Below are 21,911 nucleotides of genomic sequence, written 5' to 3' on the forward strand. Positions count from 1 at the left end.
GCTGGAAGTCATAGTGTGGGCTAACATCTGAGCGTATGACCCTAGCGAGAGTTTACAGCCTAACGCATTTGTTTTCTGGATGACAGATGCACAAAACATCGGCATGATCGCTGGAGCGGTGTGTGGTGTGGTAGTGGGACTCTCCCTCCTTTTCCTGGTGGTGAGGCTGACAATAAGGAGGAAAGAAAAGAAGAGATATGAGGAAGAGGAGGCACCAAATGAAATCAGGTGAAGCCTTTTATTTAATCCCCCACCCCCACTTCTTTCAGTTTCATGTCTTTTCACTGTGGTTCTAAGTAACCTAGGTGTAAGTGTCTTAAAAGGTTGTACTAGAAAGCTTTTAAAGCCTCCCTGAAATACGGGTGACAAATTTCTTGACAGTGTGAAGAAGACTTCCCAGAAAATCAGATAGATGAATGTCTCCCCCCTGACAAATTAGCATAAAGCTTAACAAAATATTTTCTCACATACCTGCAATTTCAACATTCTAAAACATTTGCATAATCCTCTCCAGTACTAAATTCAGCCCACTTGTCCACTGTGGTTCTGAGAGGGGTTTGGGTTTTTTTTCTTTTAAATTGCAGTTTCTGTTTGGAATGCTACAAGGCAGACAGGGTCTCAGGGTCTTTCTTGACTGTTCTGAACAGCTGTGCTTCTGGATTTAGCTCAGGGTGAAAAATCCCCCGAGCTGCCGCGTGCAGAGCTGAGAAGCCTCACCCTGAGCGGGCCGTACCGAGGACGCTGACCCAGGTTCTCTGAACTCATCTGTTACGTGTGTGTGAGGTCTGCCACCTAACTCCTCTAAGCAGAGATCTGTCTCTAGCCAGTTGAGCCTAAACTTCCCAGGAAGGAAAGCACTGGAAAAAGATATTTCCAGGGATGATGTTTGGTGGCTTCTGCCCACGAAGAAACCCCTTGCCTTGTTCCATCCTTATGTCTATTTGTAAAACTGCCTGCCCTCGTAAGATATCTATGTACCATCAAGCATCTCTACAATCCAGTCAGCAGCTGATTGCTCTGCCTGATGGTCAGGTTGCCAGCAAGAAGGAGTCACTGCTGATTTCCTCCCTTTTTCCTGTTCTCCTTGCTTTCCAGTCTTACATGCCTTCTTAGTTTGAGCTTCAGCCTCTTGTATCACCTTTTCACGCATGACTGTTACCTCCCCTCTCTCTGGGCCTGGTTCTTGCGCTTCTTTCACTACTCACTTTTTTTTTTTTTAAACTAGAGGAACTGGTTTCAGCTAGTCCTGTCTAGGTCGTTCAGCACTGTGAGTAAGGATTTCAGAGCACACAGTTCTAGCTGAACTGTTTGCACTGATCCTTGGCACACAGACCTCCAAGCCACACAAAAAGAGCCATCGTGTGCCACATATATTCCAAACCCATTTGACCAATACCTCTGCAGAGCAACGGGGAGCTCCATCCACGAAGTTACATAGCGCAGAATTCAGAAAACCCTGTACCTCGCTCAAACTGCTGGACAAATACAGCCTGGCAATTTGCAGTTTTGATAAGCAAGTGCTTATTGCAGCAGCTCACTCTGGTAAAACGTGTAAGTGTTTCTGTTCTCGTGATATTTAAGCCCTGTCATCTGTTTATTGCAGAGAAGATGCGGAGGCACCCAAAGCCCATCTCGTCAAGCCCAGTTCCTCTTCGTCTGGTTCCAGGAGCTCCCGCTCAGGTTCCTCCTCAACCAGGTCGACAGCCAACAGTGCCTCTCGCAGCCAACGGACTTTGTCAACGGAAGCTACTCCCCACCTAACCCCTCCCCAGTACAGCCAGAGGGAGATGGAAGGAAAAGAAACGGAGCCAAAGAAAGTCGACTACACTAACCTGATGAAAATGGGAGCCACGCTGGTCATGGTGCCTGCCCAGAGCCGAGCGTTCCAGACCGTGTGACGGCTCCCCAGCCATCTGGAGACTCCTGCTGTCCAGAAACACGTCACATACCACCAGCCACATAGGAGTTGTTAGATTAGTTATCTTCCTGGTCAGCTTAATTTTGAGCACTTGTGATTATTCACACCACAAGAAGCCCTCCCACTCAACTCTTTCTTACATCTTCCAGCACTGACATTCTGATACAGAATTTTTTTTTTTTTTTTTTTTTAAGAAAGACACATTTGAGGGAAAAGGGAGCCTTATTTTTAAATTATTTTTTTGGAAATGGAACACTGAGAATTTCAAAACTACAACAGCTAAGCGCTGTACAAATGAAATGAAGCCAAACCTCAGGAATTTTTAAAAGGGATCAACAGAGACATAAAGATGCATAATATTCCAGAGAGGTTTTGTGGGGAGGGAAGAGTCCTTTGTAGTGGTTTTGGAGAACTCTCTCAAAGATGCATTGTCCTATCTGAAGATCTTCAGGCAGACTCTCTGCTGAGGGTAGCCTGGTGTTCAACCTCAAAGGGAACGGACAGATGCTTGATGTTTTCTGCATTCATTCTAGTGAAACACTTTTGGAGGCTGTAACTAAAGTGGAAATCAAAGGATCACTCAAAAAGGTCAAGAGGTGCAGCAGTAAGGCATGTATCTGAACTAACCTCTGTACTAAAGAGAAAGAGCAGTTTATGTCAAGGAAACAAAGGTGCTTTAATTGCCAGAATAAACTTAATGAGGTACCTGGGGAGGATGTGGCCAGGAGCCTGACTCTGCTTTTATGGTCAGCACCGCAAAGCCACAGTAACTCCACTGGAGTGGCATCTGTGGCAAACGAGCCTTAGTGTGGTGAGAACTGGGCACTGAATCCAGAATGAAGGCAGTACCTGAAAAAGTGAGGGCCGTTAATCTACCAAAAAGCCTGGATGAAGCATTTTGAAGACATCTTTGCTATTGCCAGGCTGTGAATTCACCAGTTTTGGGGTGAGGGATGCTGTAGAGGCCTTAGGGAGAGCTCTTCCCAAGACTGAACAGTTTCTTGAGCTGATCTTCAGGCTTGCAGGTAAGCCTGGAGGATAGTGACAGAGCATGTAGCGAGGAAAATACTCGCTAAGGTAAAAAGGGACAGGTATGCAAGCACGGTGCTGTTTCCATTAGAAAATACTTGTGTGCGTTGTCCCATTTATAGACTAAATGCTGGGCCACATGCTATTGTCAAGGCTTAAACCTTAGTAAGGCTCTTAGAAAATTGCAAGATTCATAAAAATATTTCCTGTGATTAAATAAACCAGAATAAATATTTCCAAGGAATATAAAGTCTTACACTTCAAGTTGAAGGCCGGTAGTAAATGATGGGAGATAGGAACAGGCTTCCTCGGGAGGCAGATGTGTAACTGTCATTTATGTTTTCCTCTGAAGGACTTGGCACTACTACACACAAGACACGGCGCTTGTAGGTTCTAGATTCCTGTGTTCTTGGACTGATGATTTTCTATTAAAAAAAGAGGTGGGTTTGGTTTTTTTATTATTATTTGAAGAAAGGAAGGCTTTCTCCAATTTGTGGAATGGGTCTATGGGAGACGGATCAGCACAGAAGAACCACAGATCTATAATTCTTTCACTCCAAGGATTGTCATTAATCTCCTTTTCTGACTGACCCAAAATTCTAGCTTCTTTGCTTGAGGTCTTAGACAATCAGACCAAAGCCAAGCCCTGCTTGGGCTACTTCCATATGGGAAATAGTTTTCAAACTTGCCCTATGTTATCCAAGAATTTCTCTTTCTAGGAGCAGTCACACGTTTTCAGCACATGTATCAAAACTTCACTTGCTCTCTCTACCCCAGAGTCAACCCAGCCACCCCTGGCAGGACAAGTACTGATCTGTTGTGCAGGGAAGGCAGCCCTGAGTCCTAGATTTAAACAAAGGAGACATCTGGTATTAGGTGTTTGATAAGCTTCTGCTTTCATGACAGCTGGTGGTGTTGGATACCATCTCATTTTACCTACACGCTTTCCCTGGATGTTCCAGAGGCGCGTTCCTGGATCAGCTGTGCTTTGGTGGATTTGGCAGTGGCTGTCACTGCTTGGAAGCAGCAGCTGTAAGTGTCTGTGGCTCCTCTGCAGTTGCTCTTTCCCTGGATGCTGAAGGCTTAGGCACTCCAAAGCACCTACAAGGTACTCCAGAGCCAGGAAGGTCCCGAAGAGCATGAGCAGGACTGCTGAAGTAGTTTGTGGCTTCATCTATGGTTGCTTATTGTGCTTAATGTTATGTGTTGCGTCTGAGGATACTTAGTCTATGCGTATAAAAACAGGAGTGCTTTTCCCCAGGAAGAATAGCTGCCTTAGCGAGCAGAAGCTCATTACCACAAAATAAGGGTAACAATTCAAACGGTTGAGCTGGTCACAGTCTGAGTCCCAAACGCTGCAGGCTAGCTTTGAGTCACTGGCCAGACTTGTAATTAGCTACAATTAGGATCCTCTGTTGACAGCCTAGAGGCCACTTGCTGCTGGCTAGGAGAATCTGCCCACCCTGCTCCTGGCAGGCTCTCTCCTGAAGGCCCCTGAGAACAGGCTGCAGGACAAGCAGCGGTGGCAGCCTTCTCCTGGTCACCACTCTCCTGGAGCAGAGAAGTCACTCCTTGTCATACGAGCTGCCTAATTGCATGGGATGAGGTTTATGGACCTTGGTGCAAAGAATTTGGAAGCAATTGCTGAAGCCTGGTGTGTGAGTTCATTCCTGGCTGTTCCAAGCCCCGTTGGGAAGCAGACAGTGTATACACCTGCTGTCTGGGCAGGTACAGGCTGCCCTGCATACAAACGGTGTCAGAAAAAGCACCGTGGCCATCTCCTGCTGTGGAACAAAGATGCAAAGGTGTGTGTGGCCCTGGGTAGAAAATGTGGGCACTGCGGTGATTTAAAATCACTAAGAAATGCTTTTTGGTGGCGCTTTTCAGTCCACACGTCAGTGATCTCACAGGTGAACACAAAGTGAATTGAGCACTTCAGTCGCTAGCGTGAAGCCCAAAGGGAAAAGGAAACATGAAAAAGATAATTTCAAAGGTATTCTTTTTTCAAAGGGACACTTTTCTGAGCTCCGGATGATACTATTAGGAGTTGCACAACAGAAGCAAATAAACCATAAGCCAAACTCTATTTTGTAAAATAGTGTACTTAAAGCATTTACTGTCATATACCAGTTATTACTAGTGTGATTAAATGCATACAACGTTATGTAGTTTGCTTTTGTTTCTCGACAGCTAAACTAAGCTTACATCTCTTCTACCTGCTATAATTGGTGTACTTGTACTGTGTCTGAAAAACTCAGAGGAAAGCAAATATTTATTATTGATTCCTTTGAATCATTGATTTCGTAAATTTTTTTGTTTGGTTGGTTGTTTTATAAATAAATGTGCTGCAGCTTCAAGTGCTGCAGCTCAACTAAACTTGTACTGATGCTCCATCTTCTGTGGTATGATGTGTTACATGCTGTCAAGCTGAATCCAAGATAAAAAGCAGAGAGTCAGAAATAACATTTTTCAGCTAACAAGGACTACTTGCATATTTGCTTAGAAAGGGTGGGGAAGCTGGTCTTTTTTTGCAGCCTGAATTATGTGACATGGTATGAAATATGTGAAACCTTGGGTGTATCGAAGCAAATGATGTTTTGACTTCCATGCAGCTATTTCACTGGAGATCTCTTGGCTTAGGATGTAGATGCTTCAGGCTAACACGGTAAATAGTGCCAGCGCAGACACAGCACAGATACAAGCCTGCGGTGGCACTGCCCTCCCACTCCCACATCTGTGACCTTACTTCTCAACCACCCGGCGCGTGTTTCAGTTTATCTCCTGAACTGCGTGTGAGACGACAATGAAACCTTGAACAGCTATGAGCCATGTTCAGCCAGTTCAGATCTCAGCAGATAAATATTTTGAACTAGCCAACAGGGAGCTGCAGGTGGAATTTAGGGTAACTAGTTGTGGCTGTGGTTGATTTCTCTCGCAGTGGCTCAGCCTTCTTTCCCTGGGGCTGTTTTGCACAGACGTCTCCCAACATCGGCAATCTTCTTGATTCTGAAATCTGGGAGTAAAAAATTGCAACATAATTAAACTGTATTTGAAATACGGTGACAACACGGTGGTCTCCTAGGCGTGCCTTTCTGTCTGCCTCTGATTCATGAGGAAATGCTATTGCTGGCTCCCTCCTGAGCTGATGACATCCCAAATCCTGATTACGCGATGCACATTTTGAGGAGTTGTGCAATTGCATACTTTTGTACAGTATCAGGAATCTTGGGTTATTTTAAACCTGGATCAGTTTGTGCTGACACACTGAAGGGGGAGAACAGGGTGGGAAGGAGAAGGGACTGCCTTGGAAATGTGTGATTTTCAAACTTCAGCTGCGGTGTACAGATGCAAGTGTATAAATAACAAATGCCACCGTTGTGATTAAGGAAGTACGGCTTTGGTAATCTCCACTGTCTTCTCAATTCTGTTTTAAATGCTTTAAGGAGACACAGTCCTTCATCTCTAATGTACTAAATTGGCCTCAAAAGATGATGTTGGAAGTCATCGTTTGAAAAAACTCTACACAGAATACTTGTCGGTGTCCAGCCTGCTGAGCCTTATTTTTTCTGATATGCAGTAAATCAGCTACTTTCGTCCAGTATGCTAACAGCCCTTAATTTCTAATGTAATGAATCATTTGCCAAACTGCCCTCCTCCCTGCACTGACTCACTGTTTTAGGCTGCCTTCACTTGCTATCAGTCTGCTGTGCAAAGTACGGTTGCACATCTAAATGTCACTGTTTAATTTCAAGGCGCAGGTGGTGCCGTTCTTGGGTCCTACTGATATTCTGCTCATGATTAAAAAAAAAAAAACCACAACAAACAAACAAACAAACAAAAACAACCAACCAAATACAAAAAAAAAAAAAAAAAAAAAAAGCGCAGGCAATCCCTTGCTAACAGCACTGCTCCTACAAGACTTGGTAGGCGATGTGTTCGGTGCAAGTTAGCACCACGTGCCTCGGGAGCATCTCTGTACTCTGGACAGGGTGGAGTGCGCTTTGCATGCTGTTATAAATTGAGACCACAATTGATCATAATCCCATTAAAATTTTATTATTTACAATATCCTAGTCCATAGTTTCTTACACATGCCATACCCGTCAGATACAGGGTGATGATTCGTATTGACCACCCTTATCTTTAAAGGCTCAGGAGAGTAACAGCGAGAGCTCTGTGATGTGGAGCCCCTTTCCTTTTGCTGTTGCCCCTTCTGGCTCTACACTCCTACACCCAGGTTCTAACTCCATCCTGTGTTTTCCGTTGTCAGCCAGAGATCCTGGTTCAGGTCCCAGCCCTGCGTGTGGCACAGCCACAAACTGTCGCTTGGCACAAGTGACTTCCCCGTGGGACAACAGGAGCCTGGTGGCATGTGGCCATGGGAATCTGCACGTTAGTGGCCTGATAACGGGTTAGCAGCTGTCAGCTGACCAGGGGCAACTGTGTCACATTCCCTAAGAGAGGTCACTGAAAACTGCTGTGAAAGACAGACACCCGGACCTGTCTCGGGGTGTAGGCTTGTGTGCAGCAAGGCCACGGAGGACACACGGTCAGTCAGTCGGGGTAAGGGGACATTGTTCAGTGCCCCCCGTGCACGGGACTTTGTAAGCAGTCACCAGGAGTGATTCTAAGCCCAGCCCTGCGGGCAATGTTAAGAGAACACCAGAAACGCTTTTGCACGCAGTTCTTACCCCTGACACTGGACATGCCTTTGCCCAGGGTAGCTGGGTGTGTAGCCCTCCTCCCAGCAACTCCCCCGGACTTTTCCAGTCAGCGTTTTATGCCATGTAAACATTGGATGCAATCCCCAGCGCTCCTGCTAGAGCCTGACCACCTGTGATTTATGACCTCTGATCAGCTTTCAGCCTAAGGCACTGAGACCAGCTGAACATCCCCCGTCATCCCTCCGCTCGCCTCATCCCCAAGGACACGGAGCAGCCGGACTTTTCCACCATTCCCAGCCTCTTCCTTCCTTTCCACTGAAGTCTGTCACACCGAGAGCACGCAGCAGCATGCATAGGTGTGTTAACTTGCCCCTTGGTTTGGCACGTTAGCACCGATTACGGGCCAGAAAAAATTAGGATGGATTAAAAAGTAAGAGTGGAGGTGCTGTGGGGAGAAACCAGTGATGCCCTGGGCCACCACAGACAGCACGGTTCCCTCAGCCCGGGTGGGAGCGAAGGTGTTGGGGGGGACAGCGTTACATTTGGCTGGTTCCATGAAACATGGAAGATGCCGGCACAAGGTTACGGTGCTGGCAACGTGGAAGATGCCAGCACAAGCTTATGGTGCTGGGAACATGGAAGATGCCGGTACAAGCTTACGGTGCTGGGAACATGGAAGATGCCGGTACAAGGTTACGGTGCTGGGAACATGGAAGATGCCGGTACAAGCTTACGGTGCTGGGAACATGGAAGATGCCGGCACAAGCTTACGGTGCTGGGAACATGGAAGATGCCGGCACAAGCTTACGGTGCTGGGAACATGGAAGATGCCGGTACAAGCTTACGGTGCTGGGAACATGGAAGATGCCGGCACAAGCTTACGGTGCTGGGAACATGGAAGATGCCGGTACAAGCTTACGGTGCTGGGAACATGGAAGATGCCGGCACAAGCTTACGGTGCTGGGAACATGGAAGATGCCGGTACAAGCTTACGGTGCTGGGAACATGGAAGATGCCGGCACAAGCTTACGGTGCTGGGAACATGGAAGATGCCGGTACAAGGTTACGGTGCTGGGAACATGGAGGATGGGATATCTACCAGGCCAGCCTGCCACCAGGGATGCCGCCATTACTGCCAGGGCAGGGGTCATTTCCCAGGGCAGGCCCCCCGCACCTCTCGCTCCTTGCAGTCCGGATTTGATTCGCCTGCCGTTAATTCGGCTGTTAATTGCGTTTAATCGGACACCACTGCGTGGAGCCGCCAACGCTGCCGCCGGCCCGCTAGGAGCGTGCGGGGCCGGGCGTTCAGGCCGGGGCAGAAGCCGCGCCGAGGGGCACGCACAGCGGCCCGGGGAGCGGGGCCGGCCCGGGGAGCCCCAGCCGCGCACAGGCCGCACGCCGCCAGCCCGGCCCCGACCGCCTCCATCTTGTGCCGCCGCCCCGCTGCCCCTTCCCGCCGCCCGCCATGCAAATCGCCCGCCAGCCGATTGGCTAGCCCCACCCCAAGGCGCCTTCCCTTCGCGCGCGAAATATGCAAAGAGCCTCCGGGCGCCGTGTTGCGATTGGCTGCCGTTCCCTCCCTCCCTCCCCGCCCGCTCCTTTAGCCCCCGCTCAGTGGTGTCGTCACCGGCATGCGGCCGCTGGAGGCTCTCATTGGCTCCCGCGCAAGCGAAGCTCCGCCCCCGCCCGGTGCAGAGCGGTGGGTGGTTGGGGCGGGGGAGAGGGAAAGCGCATGAAGGTTCGAGAATGCCGGCCGGCCGGCGCCACGCCCCCTTCCTGTGTGCGTCACGGAGGGTGCGGGTTCCGGCGGACGGCCATTGGCGGGAAGGGCGGCGGAGCCCGCAGCTGATTGGCTGGAGCGGAGAAAAGAGGCGGGCGCTTCTGGAAGGTTCTGCGGCGGTATATAAAGGCGGCGGGGCGGGCGCTGACCAGTCTCATTGAGGAGCAGCGTACGCGGATCTTCTTTTCTGTGCGTTCGGGCCCAGCCGCGCCGCTCAGGTAACGGGGCCTGTAGGGCCTTGCGGCGGCCTGGGCGCCGCCTGAGGAGCCCGTGCGCTGGGGGGGGGGGGCCTGGGTGGCGGGAGAACGGGCTGGGGGCCTTTGCTCGCTGCGGCGATGCGGCTTTTTTCTTCATCCGCGCGCTGTGGCGGCGGTTCCGCACAGCTTCGTGCGCTGTGGCTCGTTTCCTTGCTAAATGGGACTTAGAGGCGATTTTCACGTTTTTCTTCCTTTTGTTCTTTTAAAAGTAGCCGTGGGGTGGGGGGAAGGAGGGATAGAGGAGACTGGGCGCCCATGTTATCTCCCGCGGGGAGCGCCCGAGGACGGTGTGAGGCGGGGCCGCGCCCCGGGCATGCCGGGGTTTGTAGTCCCGCGGGCGGGGGGGTGAAGCGGTGGGTGTGCGGGGCTGCCACATTGGGGGGGGGGGGGGGAGAGAGGGAGGCGCTGTGTCTCTGGATGGGGGCGGGGCGGGGGGAGCCGGTGTCGCAGCAGCACTGGGGCTGTGCCAGGCCACATGGCCCGGCAGGCTCGGCCCACGCCGGGCTCCATCCCCCAGCCCTCAAGATGTCCGCCCGCGGGCACGTGATGCGCGGGGAGGAGCGCTGGGCCCGGCGCGGTACCACGGGGGGGGGGGTGGGTGGGGAGGGCTGCGCCACCCGGCAGTTTCCGCTAAAACCCGGCCTATCCGAGCAATGAAAACATTTTCATTCCCGTTATAAATTCCACAGCTTAATTTATATTATAACTTTTTTTTCAGACAAGATGTCGAAGGGACCAGCTGTTGGAATCGATCTTGGCACCACCTATTCCTGTGTTGGCGTCTTCCAGCACGGGAAGGTGGAAATCATTGCCAATGACCAGGGCAACCGGACCACGCCAAGCTACGTTGCCTTCACAGATACCGAGAGGTTGATCGGCGATGCTGCAAAGAATCAAGTTGCAATGAATCCAACCAATACAGTTTTTGGTAAGGCTTCAAGGTTTGCATACTTCATGCACAGAAGCTTAGCGTCTTGATGGTAGATGTGTCCGGGTCACAAGAATTACTGACAGATAACGTTGTTAAAGCTTCCCCTTGGAAAGGAAAACTCGGTTTCTTTTTATTCTGAATAATACAACTGTATTAATAATTAAATCTTTATTATATTCAGGCAAAGTCTGTGCCTTCAGCTATAAACCTGTCCTGCTGCAGGTGGCTCTTGGCAGTTAGTGTTAAGTGGCCTTGACCAAGTGTTTCAGTCTTAATTCCAAGACTGCACCATAGCTTATGGCCCAGCAGCTGTACTGCTGCTGTGGTAGCTGTGAGGCCAATGCTGATGTGTTAGTGAATATCCAAAAGGTGAAACTTGGCAGTGCCTGCAACTGGGTGTTGACAGGCAGGTAATAATCCCAGGTTCAGCATAGTGTTGCAGGTGTTTGTGCCTTTTTTAGGAAGAGCTTCACATTCTTTGCTGTGAATGAACATACTTAATATGGCCAACTCTTCTTTTCCAGATGCAAAACGGTTGATTGGCCGTAGATTTGATGATTCTGTTGTCCAGTCTGATATGAAGCACTGGCCTTTCACTGTGGTGAATGATGCTGGCAGACCAAAGGTGCAGGTGGAGTACAAAGGCGAGACAAAGAGTTTCTACCCAGAAGAAATTTCTTCTATGGTTTTAACCAAAATGAAGGAAATTGCAGAAGCATATCTTGGGAAGGTGAGATATAGGACTTAAGTGAAACTTGAATAGTTTGTATGTGTGAGTAATTAACACACAACTGATTTTCTTGCCTTTTTATTTCTGTAGACTGTTACTAATGCTGTGGTGACTGTGCCAGCCTATTTCAATGACTCTCAGCGTCAGGCTACAAAAGATGCTGGAACCATTGCAGGGCTCAACGTGCTGCGAATTATCAATGAGCCGACAGCTGCTGCAATAGCCTATGGTTTGGACAAAAAGGTATGTTGTGGAGTGACTGCTTCTCTGATGTCCCAACTAGTAAACCTGACAAACTGGTAGTAAAAAATGTATGGCATTATAAAAATTGATCTGTTCCTCCAGGTTGGTGCTGAGAGGAATGTTCTTATCTTTGACCTTGGAGGTGGCACCTTTGATGTGTCAATTCTGACTATTGAAGATGGCATCTTTGAGGTGAAATCCACCGCAGGTGACACTCACTTGGGTGGAGAAGACTTTGACAACCGCATGGTCAACCACTTCATCGCTGAGTTCAAGCGCAAGCACAAGAAAGACATCAGTGAGAACAAGAGAGCAGTTCGTCGCCTCCGCACTGCATGCGAGCGTGCAAAGCGTACGCTGTCTTCTAGCACGCAGGCCAGTATTGAAATTGATTCTCTCTATGAGGGTATTGACTTCTACACGTCCATTACCAGAGCTCGCTTTGAAGAGCTGAATGCTGACCTGTTCCGTGGCACCCTTGATCCTGTGGAAAAGGCCCTGCGGGATGCCAAACTCGACAAATCGCAGATTCATGACATCGTGCTGGTTGGTGGGTCAACCCGTATCCCAAAGATACAGAAACTGCTGCAGGATTTCTTCAATGGCAAAGAGCTGAACAAGAGCATCAATCCAGATGAAGCTGTGGCTTACGGCGCAGGTAATGATGAAACACAGCATCTCCATGCTGAAACTGCTGGTGGTGTTGGCAAACCCCGTACTATCCGAACTAGTGTCGGAGCAGTAGTGGTTGGTGTAGGTCCTGGGTATTCCACCTGAATCAGTAAAGCTTTTCAAAGCAGTAAGAAGCTTAACTTTGACTTGCAATGATGAATCAGGTTCCAAAGCCATTCGTAGTTTCCACCAGAAGTCTACTAATGATGGCCAAAAAACTTCCTTGGATGTCTGAGCGAGCCATGGGCTTTAGCTGTCCTGTGTGGGGTGTCTGTTGCAGGGTTCTTAATGATCTTTTTCTCTTCCTCCAGCTGTTCAGGCTGCTATTCTGTCTGGAGACAAGTCTGAGAATGTGCAGGATCTGCTGCTCTTGGATGTGACTCCTCTGTCCCTCGGTATTGAGACTGCTGGAGGTGTCATGACAGTCCTGATCAAGCGGAATACCACCATCCCCACCAAGCAGACTCAGACGTTCACAACTTACTCTGACAACCAGCCTGGTGTGCTGATACAGGTAGGAAAGCAACACCAGGGTGAATGGTCAGTGTGCTCATGGAATTGCAAGGCCCTGGCAGCATTTGCAGCGGGTGATACTGGAAGAAAATCTGAGGCCAGAGGTGTCCTGTTCTTGCAGTTAGCAGGAGATGCTTGTAGCTGCCTGGTTGCTGTGATGAAAATGATTCCAAAGCCATTCGTAGTTTCCACCAGAAGTCAAAAGACTTGTGTTGGTCCAAGTACCTTCCTTGGATGTCTGAGCGACCATGTCACTCTGGGATAATACCCTGTGATGATTAAATCATGTGGTCAAAGTTAATTTATGACTTGACTTTACGGCTTCTTTTTTAGGTCTATGAAGGAGAGCGTGCTATGACTAAGGACAACAACTTGCTGGGCAAGTTTGAGCTGACCGGTATTCCCCCTGCTCCCAGAGGTGTACCTCAGATTGAAGTAACCTTCGATATTGATGCCAACGGCATCCTGAATGTGTCCGCTGTGGATAAGAGCACTGGCAAGGAGAACAAGATCACAATAACAAATGACAAGGGTAAGGATCTGCTGTGTTCTGTAGGTGGGAGAGTGGCTTGTTGCTTGGGCTTGGTTTGTCAGGCTGCCTTACAGTGTCATCGGACCGTGGCTGTAATGTATGTGCAGCTTGACTGACAGGAGTGAGCCCTGTTTTTAGTACAGGGATCCATGAGTTCCTAAGGAGGCCCATGAAGTGGCTTAAGATGAGGGCACCCAATAGCTTATGAGTCTCTTCCCTGCCTCCCTGCCCAAGTGAAACGAAAACACTGTCTGAACTGCTGCTCTGTTCTGCAGGCCGTCTGAGCAAAGAGGACATTGAGCGGATGGTTCAGGAAGCAGAGAAATACAAAGCAGAAGATGAGAAGCAGCGTGATAAAGTGTCTTCCAAGAACTCCCTGGAGTCATATGCATTTAACATGAAAGCTACTGTTGAAGATGAGAAGCTCCAGGGCAAGATCTCTGATGAAGATAAGCAGAAAATCCTGGACAAGTGTAATGAAATCATCAACTGGCTGGACAAGAACCAGGTACGTCATGTTCTGTGTTTGGTTGGGGTGTTCATTCTTTGTAGCTCAGACACTAGAAGTAAGCCTGGGAGGATGGAGGAGAGCTAACTACTGGTTGCTGTGATGAAAATGATTCCAAAGCCATTCGTAGTTTCCACCAGAAGTCGAAAGACTTGTGTTGGTCCAAGTACCTTCCTTGGATGTCTGAGCGACCATGGTTTGCAAGCAAACAGCACTGTCAGTGCCTCTTGTCTGAAGCTGGCTGGCTTGCAAGTATGATCTTACCTAGCGTGATCTGAGGTCCTGTTGCTCCAGGAGCAACACTGGCTCTAGGATTGATGGCAGGGAGGCAGTTCCAAATCAGCAGGTTGGTTTTGCTGGATCTAGTCCAAGCAGCACCACTCCTGCATCCAGTCCAGAGCAAGTCTGCCTTAGGGCTGGTGATGGGCTAAAAAATGAGCGCGGGGGGGCGGTGGTGGTGGTGAGCCCCCTCAGGCCTCCTATCAGTGGGTGAGGGCAGCAGGTACTGAGCTCTTGTCTCTTCCAGACTGCCGAGAAGGAGGAGTTTGAGCACCAGCAGAAGGAGCTGGAGAAGGTGTGCAACCCCATCATCACCAAGCTGTACCAGAGCGCAGGTGGGATGCCTGGTGGGATGCCTGGCGGATTCCCTGGTGGTGGAGCACCTCCGTCTGGTGGAGCCTCTTCTGGACCAACCATTGAGGAGGTGGACTAAAGGCCCTGGGAGATGCATTCCACTAGCAGTTAGTATTGGAGGACCCCCAGCTGGGGGATAGATTGAAGGACCCAAACCTGTAGGCACATCTTGGGTGTATTTTGCCAGGTTAAAACTCCATAACTGAGCTGCTGTAAAAATAAAAAAGATTTCTGGGCATTTTAAATACTTGAACATGTGCACAGGAGGGGTGATGAATACCGTTGCACTTTACAGTACTGTAAACAAGTGGGAATGCAAAATCTGTCCTAAGAAATAAAAACTATTTAATGGGCATCACAATGTTTGTTGTCTTTTGTAAAGGGGGAAGTAAAAGGGGAAAATCAGTTTGGTAACAGGGCAAGGGCCAGGTCTATTGTCTGGGGGCAGGGCTGTTGTTGGCACATCACCTTTAAGGGTCACTGTAGCTTCACTTCCAGAATGAGATCATGGGGATCAAGAAAGGAGAAAAAAATGAAAAACCAAAACTAAACACACTAAACAGCTGTTCCTAGGGATCCAGAAACAAACCCCCCTGCTCTTCCTTAGCCTGCTGCTCACTGAGGATGCCAGTCTAGCTGCCTGCCCACCCCAGGCTGGCAGTGGAAATGCCAGATGCCTCTGAAAAGGGACAGGTTGGTGGCACCTGGCTCCCTGGCCTGCAGGGGCTGGTGGCTGAGCACCCTGGACTTGGCAGTTCCAGCAACCCCTGGTGCAGCTCTGGGAGCTGTGCTGGGTACCAGGGGAGGAGCTCAGCACCTCCCTCTGGGGTCTCCCTCAGCTTTTCCTCTGGGGTGGGCACCCACAGCATGTGGTGACTGCAGGGTGCATGGTCCTTGTCACCGCTGGTGGGGCACGCTGCCGCACAGCACCCGCGGCCCCTTCCCATGGGGCTGCTCTCCAGCTGCTCAACATTCACACCCTGGCTCACCAAATTGATGCCAAAACAGCACAGAGTAACTGTGCAGACAAATTTTGTCTTAAAGCAGCGAAGTTACTTATTTCATGATGCTGGGAAGCTAGCCAGTTCGCACCGGACAAAGTAGCTCCCCAGTTTTCAGTGAAAAGTCGGGTAATACATACATTTTCATGAGAGGTTACAACATCTTTACATACATATTCATTTGATTTTGACACCTAATCATTCTATTCATAATAGGTGGGATCTAGGTGGAGTAAACCTTTCAATTTTGTTCATCGATTTCCTGACTCATGGTCTCCTTTTCTCCTTCAGGTGCCCACTTTGTCTTTTCTAATTATTCAGAGTACATTCCTTTGAAATCGCCAGTGGAACCTTTTCTAATTATTCAGAGTACACTCCTTTCTCAGCACAGACAGAGCATCACCCAGAGCATTGTACCCAACTCATCCTGACCAATCTTTTCAAGACCTTGCTCGGTTTCATTCGGTGCAGGACGTGCATCAGTGATACAGGAGCACCCTGAGGAGCCCAGTGCCGCCGGTGAGTGACCCCCACCCGGGTCCTGCCTGTCACACAGCACCACGGCTTGTCAGGAGGGATACTGCGAAGGACAGCACCAAAAACTGCCTAAAATCCAGAAAAATGACAGCTGCTGCCCTTCCCTTTGCCTGCGGGGCGGGGTGGGGGGTGTTTGAGCCCCCACCGGGCAGGGCTGGCCCTTTGCCACCCCACATTGTCTGCTGATCGCAATGTCCCTTGCCAGGAGGCTGTTATCATTTCCCAATAATAATTGGGAAGTAACTGGAGAAAATTCCCCCCAAACTAATTGGGGAATAACTGAAACGTTAATTGCACTTTCTTAAAAATAGGGGGAGGAAAAACCAAAGCCCCGTGCTGTCGGCTCAGGGTCGCACTCCAGCATGGAACGCGTTTTGGCTGGGGGGGGGCTTGCCCTGGGGCAGCTTGGTGCTGCCGGTGCTTGGCCACCAGATGACAGCACCTGACCACAGAATGCAGACAGGAATTTTATTCTTACCTCATTTTTTGTTTTGTTCTGTTGCCCTCACCTCCAGATTTTGAATTACCCACACACACACAAATATTTATGGCATTTAATTCTGTCTGTAGCAGCATCTCCCACTAATAGTGTGTGATGCCTGCGGTGCCAGAGGGGACGCTACACAAAAATGTTTTTTGGCAGTGGTATTTCAGGAACAGTGGATTAAACCGGCGCCGTTTTCACAGGAGGCTGTTCCCAGGGGTTGTCAGAGCCCTGTGATTCAAAACCACCCGTCTCGTCGGGCTGAGGGACGAGGTCCCGCAGCGTAAGCGATGAACTGGCACGTGCAGAGGGTCCGGATGGTGCGGGTGAGCCCGGGCTGTGGAGAAGGGGCTGCTGGATGGTTCGCAGTCACACCAGCGCTTGCAGGAGGGCGCAGGCAGCTTTAGCAAAGTCAATGAATGAAAATGGTGTCAAATTTGTGAGTTTTTTAGATCCGTGACAACAAAGAAGCCTGAAGAGTTGTGTGCAGGACAGGGGAACTGCTTTTAGGTTGATGTACAGCTAATTCAAGAAGTTCTGGAATTCAGGTGCTTTCCTTTTCTTTAAAAACTTGAATTCAGTTTTGTTCCTTTTTTCTTTGATAAGAAACCGTTAAATTCTAGATTTTTCTTTTTCTGTTCCAAGTGCTTCTTAATTAGGTGCAGGCTGGGTCAGCAGCTGGGGCCCTCCACCGCCGTACCTGGCCAGGCTCACTCCCAGGGCAAGCGCCGGCGTCGCTCCCACCTTCCTCTGCTGTGTGCCGGTCACGCTGCTGCTCCGGGTGCAGGAACAGAGGCGAAGAAACAAACGCAGGTAACGTCTGCGCAGCTTTATTTTGTGCATCTTTTCAGGATCTTGCTTTCCTCCCAAGTGGCAGGGTACTCAGCTTTATTTCCTTTATGGATGAGCACGATCTGTCCGTGCAGGGGCCTCTGACCGTGACCGGAGGGCTCTGCAGCTTCTCCAGCCGGGTTCCCGGCTTTCCCAAGTAGCAAATGTTGCAGCCAAGCAGCAAGTGCAATGGCTTGACCATGAGCCACTGGGCTCCTGTGCCCTGTGGTACAACAATTTCTTTTTTGTCATCATTCCCTTGCTCTAAGGGCTGTGAAAGAGCTGGCCATACGCATCACCTCCTTTGGTTACTGCCTTACTGGAAAGGGCAAAGTTAATTCCTGGTGTATTTAGGTGGCCTCAGAAGCTACTGGGGTCTCACCTCCCCGGGGGGTGCCGTGCGGGTGGCTTCTCCCGACGCTGTGAGGTTGCATCAATCCGGTAACAGCAGCGTGGTGAAGGGAAGACCCTTCGTTTTGAATTTAGCACTGCAGCTTCCCGCTGGAGCCTCCGTGGTGAGCAGAGGACCTTTTCCAAGGCTCTGCTTGGTACTAAAGTGCTGAGGGAAGAGTTCTCCTGCATGGGTTCACACTGAAGTGCAGGGGTTTGGGAATGCTGATGTCTGGGGGCAGCCTCTGCCTGCAGCTCCTCTCCAATGCTTTAGAGACTGAAGAGCACTCGGTGGAGTAAAGTCCACTTAAACTGAGATCTGTCAGTGGCCAGTGTTGCCTGTCTTAGAGGAAAGCATGAAAAATGTCTCAGTAAATAGGCTTAAAGGAAGGTTTTCACTTGATCCTTCACCAGAAGAGGCTGAACTTGGTTCTGCTGGGGAGGAGCCCATGGTTCCCTCGCAGGTACCACACGCACTCTGCACAGCCTGCTCACGAGGCAGGAATTAGCTGGAGGGTTTGTTTTCGAAGCTCTGAGGTCTGCTTGTACGTGGCTGACTGCTTTCTGGGTGTCTTCACCAAGGTGAATTAAATCTTTTTTCCTTTTCAAAGTGTTTTGGTGTTTGTCTTCAGAGGCAGAGAGTGCTGTGGCTGTTACATGGAGTATGTTACTGGCTTGCCTCTGTAAAAGCTCCTGGGGTATTACTAGATTTCTCTGTGTGTTAGTGTGTGAAAGAGAGACAGAGCGCATTTATTTTTTTTATAAAACTGGGATAGAGGTGTGCAGCTGAAGCCTGGGCTTGAAGGAGATTCCCGCTGAAGCTGGTGACCCAGCTGGGGCAGAGCTTCATTCCTGCTAACCGGTGGGAAGCCGAAGCTGGGCTGGAGTAAGGCTGATTTTTCAAGCAGCCCTGTCAGCCCTGTTCAGGCACCGAATTCAGCTTCTTGGAAAACCGCAGCCTGAGTGTTAGACAGAGAGTCCAGGAGCAAAGGTAAGAAAAAACCTTTGGGTTCCTTGTTCAGCTTTATTACAAAATGTTAAGCGCTCTGCTACTGAGGGAGGGGAACCTGTGTGTGCTCTGAGGGTCAGACCCGGTTTACTTCCTACGTGTACTGCAAAATGCAAGGAGAGGGAGCTTTGAAGAAGCTTTCATAGTTTCCTGAAGAAGAAAGTGTTTTTGAAAGCGGGTTATTGGGGCTAAACACTCATGTTTTGCAAGTAAACCCAGGTTTGTGATCTGCAGTAGCCTTGAGGATGATTAACCAAGCTGTGCTTGACTTTCCTCCTACTTGGAGAAGAGGGAACTCCCTAACCCCCAACAACTGCAAAGGTGCCGTTAACTCTTTCACATAATCCTTAGCAATCCACACACAAACCAGGAAAGAATAAAAACAGCTCAGGAAAAGTGAGAGCCGGCTGTTCGGCGGTGGGCGGCGAGGTAAGGAAAGGGCACGCGTGGAAGCTGTGATGGGAAATCGCCACTGCAGAGGAGCTTGCTGCGGCGGCAGAACGCAGCTCAGCCCGGAGAGCCGCAGCCTGCTCGCTGCTGAGCCTCAGCACTTGTCTCCTCTCTCTGGTCAAGTGCCTGTTTTTTCATCACACGATTGACTCCGTGGCTGTTTTGTTCAGGCTGAAAGACGGGAGCACTTGCTGGAGGAGGCAGTCAATGCGGAGGTCCTGGGGCCTTGAAAAGGCGAGGATTAATAGGTTTGCTGCCTTTGAGCCGTGCACCCAAGTCAGCACTGAATAAAGGCTTTCGCTGGCAGCCGGGCGGCCACGCCGGGGCTGCCGATCCCCTTGGGTTGCCCGGCTGGGGCGCAGGCTCGGGGTCCCCGGCGTGCCAGGAGCTGGCACGGCCGCCCGGGCTGCCCCCGGCTCGGGGTGCAGGGCAGGCTGCCCAGGCGTGACCCCCGGGCTCCTGCAAGGCCAAGGGCCGCGTCGCCCGCGGTCCCCGTGCAGAGCAGCGGCTGTGGGTGAGCTCGGGGGCGCCCCAAATTCCTGCCCTGCCTGCGCTTGCTGGGGGTCAGCCGGGAGCCCTGCGGCGGGGGGGCTGCGCTGCTCTGCGTACCCCTCTCTGCCTCGGCTCAGTTCACGCCTTCAGTTTGCACGGCTCTTTCCGCGGGCTCTGGGGGATAACGCGGCCTGCGGCGGAGGCACGCGCGGGCGTACGTGGCACCGGCTGGTTTATGAGCTCCGGCGAAAAATAAAGCAAACCTGTGGGCATACCCGCCTGTGTTTCACGTCTCGGGGGGGGGATTCTTTGGCATTTAAAAGCAGCAAGAGCACCTGAGCCTGGCATCTGGGAGCAAGGTACGGACGATCACCTGGTTTGTAATCTCTGCCCCGTCACCGGATTTATTAATAACACTGCCTTTAGTTAGCAGACCGGTGGCTATTCGGTTGCCCTCTGATCAGCCTGCCTTCCCCCCTCACGCTTTTCCTGCTCTTCTTCCACCACCCCGCATCACCATCCTTTTTCTGTCGATTTTCCAACAATGCCTAATTCTATTATTCGGAATGATTTCCCACCGGGCGGTAGTTTATTTCTGTCATCAAATCTCAGATGAAATCCTTAGACATGAAATATTTAGCCCGATACCAACAAATCGCGCATAGTGTTAACGTGTCACAAGCTGCCTGGAGACAGCATTAGGCTGTAATTTGAAAGTGAGTGAAGCGATAATGCCATGCGCACTGCTTTTGTGAGCGTGCATTAATGCATCTCTTGCCAGGGCTGGTCATTGACAGCAAATCGACTCCCACTAATAGTATGTGGGAAGGTGGCAAAATTGGGGGTGATGCAGAAGATAAAGCATATTGACCAGCCAACTGCAGTGCCTCGGTAGCCTTTAATCTATTATTGCCCTTGATGGGGATATTTTAATGCAACTTTACTGTCAGTCGCATTTATGGTCGCACGCTCTGCCTGCTGGGGAGCACTGTGAAAATGGCAGAACTCGGATCATGCTGTTGCTTAGAGCTCATAGTTATCGATTGTAGCCAGGCTCAGGAGTCTGGGTTATAATTATTTCATTAAACCGTTTAATGGTTATCAAATATGAATCCTTCTACCATTCCATTTAGGAAATGTAGAGAGCTCGAAGTTTTATTGCTAATCCATGTCGATCTTATTTTTCTTAAATTGGCCGATGCTCCCGAGTGGTCGCTGTTCCCTGCCGAAGCTCTGCCCATTGATCCCGGGGTCGCCGCTCACAGCGCCGCCGGCCTCTCACGTGGCGCAGCGACACGGCGTTACGTGCGAGTGACCCTGCGTTACCGACCGTCCCAAATAACAACTGCACACCCCGTCCCCTCTCTGAGCTGCTTTTGCTGTGTGGAGTCACTCCCAGGCTGCCGTGGTGGAGAAGACACTCCGCCTCTTCCCTTATGGAAGGTATTTCGTGCCTCAGTTTCCCATTTGATCAGTGGAGTTACTCGATTTTTTTCACTTATTTGGGGTTTAGAGATGGAAAGGGCTCCTTACTATGACCAAAATCCTCCCTTTGTGCGAAGACAGGCTGTTCATGCCTGTTAAGGAGGGAGGAAACTCCCCTTCCAAAGTGTTCTTGAGGGTTTTTTGAGAATAAAAACAATTACGTTTTACTCGTATAGTCAGAGTCTGACTGCATCCCACTTGGTCCCAAGTGTTTGAGGCAGCCTTAGGAGCTTGGCAGGCAAACAGCCTGCTGCTGCGTCTGACGCTGAGCGTTCGCCTGCCTCCCCGGGTGTGTTACCCTGGCAGGGTGCTGGTGTGGCAGGATTGCCTGGGGGCATGGCAGGAACGAGGTGATCTGGGGGGGCTGCGCTTGACCCCTGAACCTCTAGAGGTGGAAGAGCCGTTCCCAGCACTGCCAGGCGCTGTCTCGGTGGGCTTTGGCGTTATTTTTTCTATTAAAGTGGGCCGAGTGCTCCAAATACCTCTTCATTTCACTTTTCCTCCTTGTGAGGGGCAGATTAAGCCAGGGTTTAATTCCAGAGCCTGGAAAGCCCCACAGGAAGGACAGAAATCCCAGGGGCTCTCTCATCGGCGGCCCTGGGGCATACTCCTGCCCTCTCTCCCACCCCAGCGCTTCCAGAAGTCACACAGACCTCGTGGTTACAACGTGGATGAAGCTGGATGAACCCGGGTCGAGGAGGGTAGGGAGGCTTTGAGGAAGCATCTCGGTATGCATTTGTATTCCAGCTCCGCTGAAAGCCTGTATTCATTGGCATCTTTTCATTAAACCCCTGGATGCTCTGGAAAAGCTGTACCTTAATT

General features: G+C 50.3%; 3 protein-coding genes across 3 annotated transcripts in view; all 3 read left to right on the forward strand.

Moving 5' to 3' along the window:
- CLMP (CXADR like cell adhesion molecule) overlaps positions 1–5,329 on the forward strand; it is a 47,975-nt gene extending 42,646 nt beyond the window's left edge. The window contains exons 6-7 of the mRNA XM_080366855.1: positions 87–228; positions 1,604–5,329. Coding sequence (XP_080222981.1) covers positions 87–228; positions 1,604–1,898 — 437 coding nt within the window. The 3' untranslated portion in view covers positions 1,899–5,329. The remainder of the gene's footprint in view (positions 1–86; positions 229–1,603) is intronic.
- Positions 1–14,765, forward strand: part of HSPA8 (heat shock protein family A (Hsp70) member 8) — a 240,724-nt gene extending 225,959 nt beyond the window's left edge. Inside the window, exons 2-10 of the mRNA XM_080366853.1 lie at positions 9,570–9,609; positions 10,367–10,576; positions 11,104–11,309; positions 11,400–11,552; positions 11,655–12,210; positions 12,536–12,738; positions 13,071–13,269; positions 13,545–13,777; positions 14,304–14,765. Of these exons, the coding sequence (XP_080222979.1) occupies positions 10,372–10,576; positions 11,104–11,309; positions 11,400–11,552; positions 11,655–12,210; positions 12,536–12,738; positions 13,071–13,269; positions 13,545–13,777; positions 14,304–14,489 (1,941 nt within the window). The 5' untranslated portion in view covers positions 9,570–9,609; positions 10,367–10,371 and the 3' untranslated portion in view covers positions 14,490–14,765. The remainder of the gene's footprint in view (positions 1–9,569; positions 9,610–10,366; positions 10,577–11,103; positions 11,310–11,399; positions 11,553–11,654; positions 12,211–12,535; positions 12,739–13,070; positions 13,270–13,544; positions 13,778–14,303) is intronic.
- A 345-nt stretch (positions 14,766–15,110) lies between these two features.
- BSX (brain specific homeobox) overlaps positions 15,111–21,911 on the forward strand; it is a 28,780-nt gene continuing 21,979 nt past the window's right edge. Inside the window, exon 1 of the mRNA XM_080366860.1 lies at positions 15,111–21,047. The gene's annotated coding sequence lies outside the window, so the exon portion shown is untranslated. The remainder of the gene's footprint in view (positions 21,048–21,911) is intronic.

This window comes from Falco punctatus, assembly GCF_963210335.1.
Source record: "Falco punctatus genome assembly, chromosome: 16".
NCBI classification, from domain to species: domain Eukaryota; kingdom Metazoa; phylum Chordata; class Aves; order Falconiformes; family Falconidae; genus Falco; species Falco punctatus.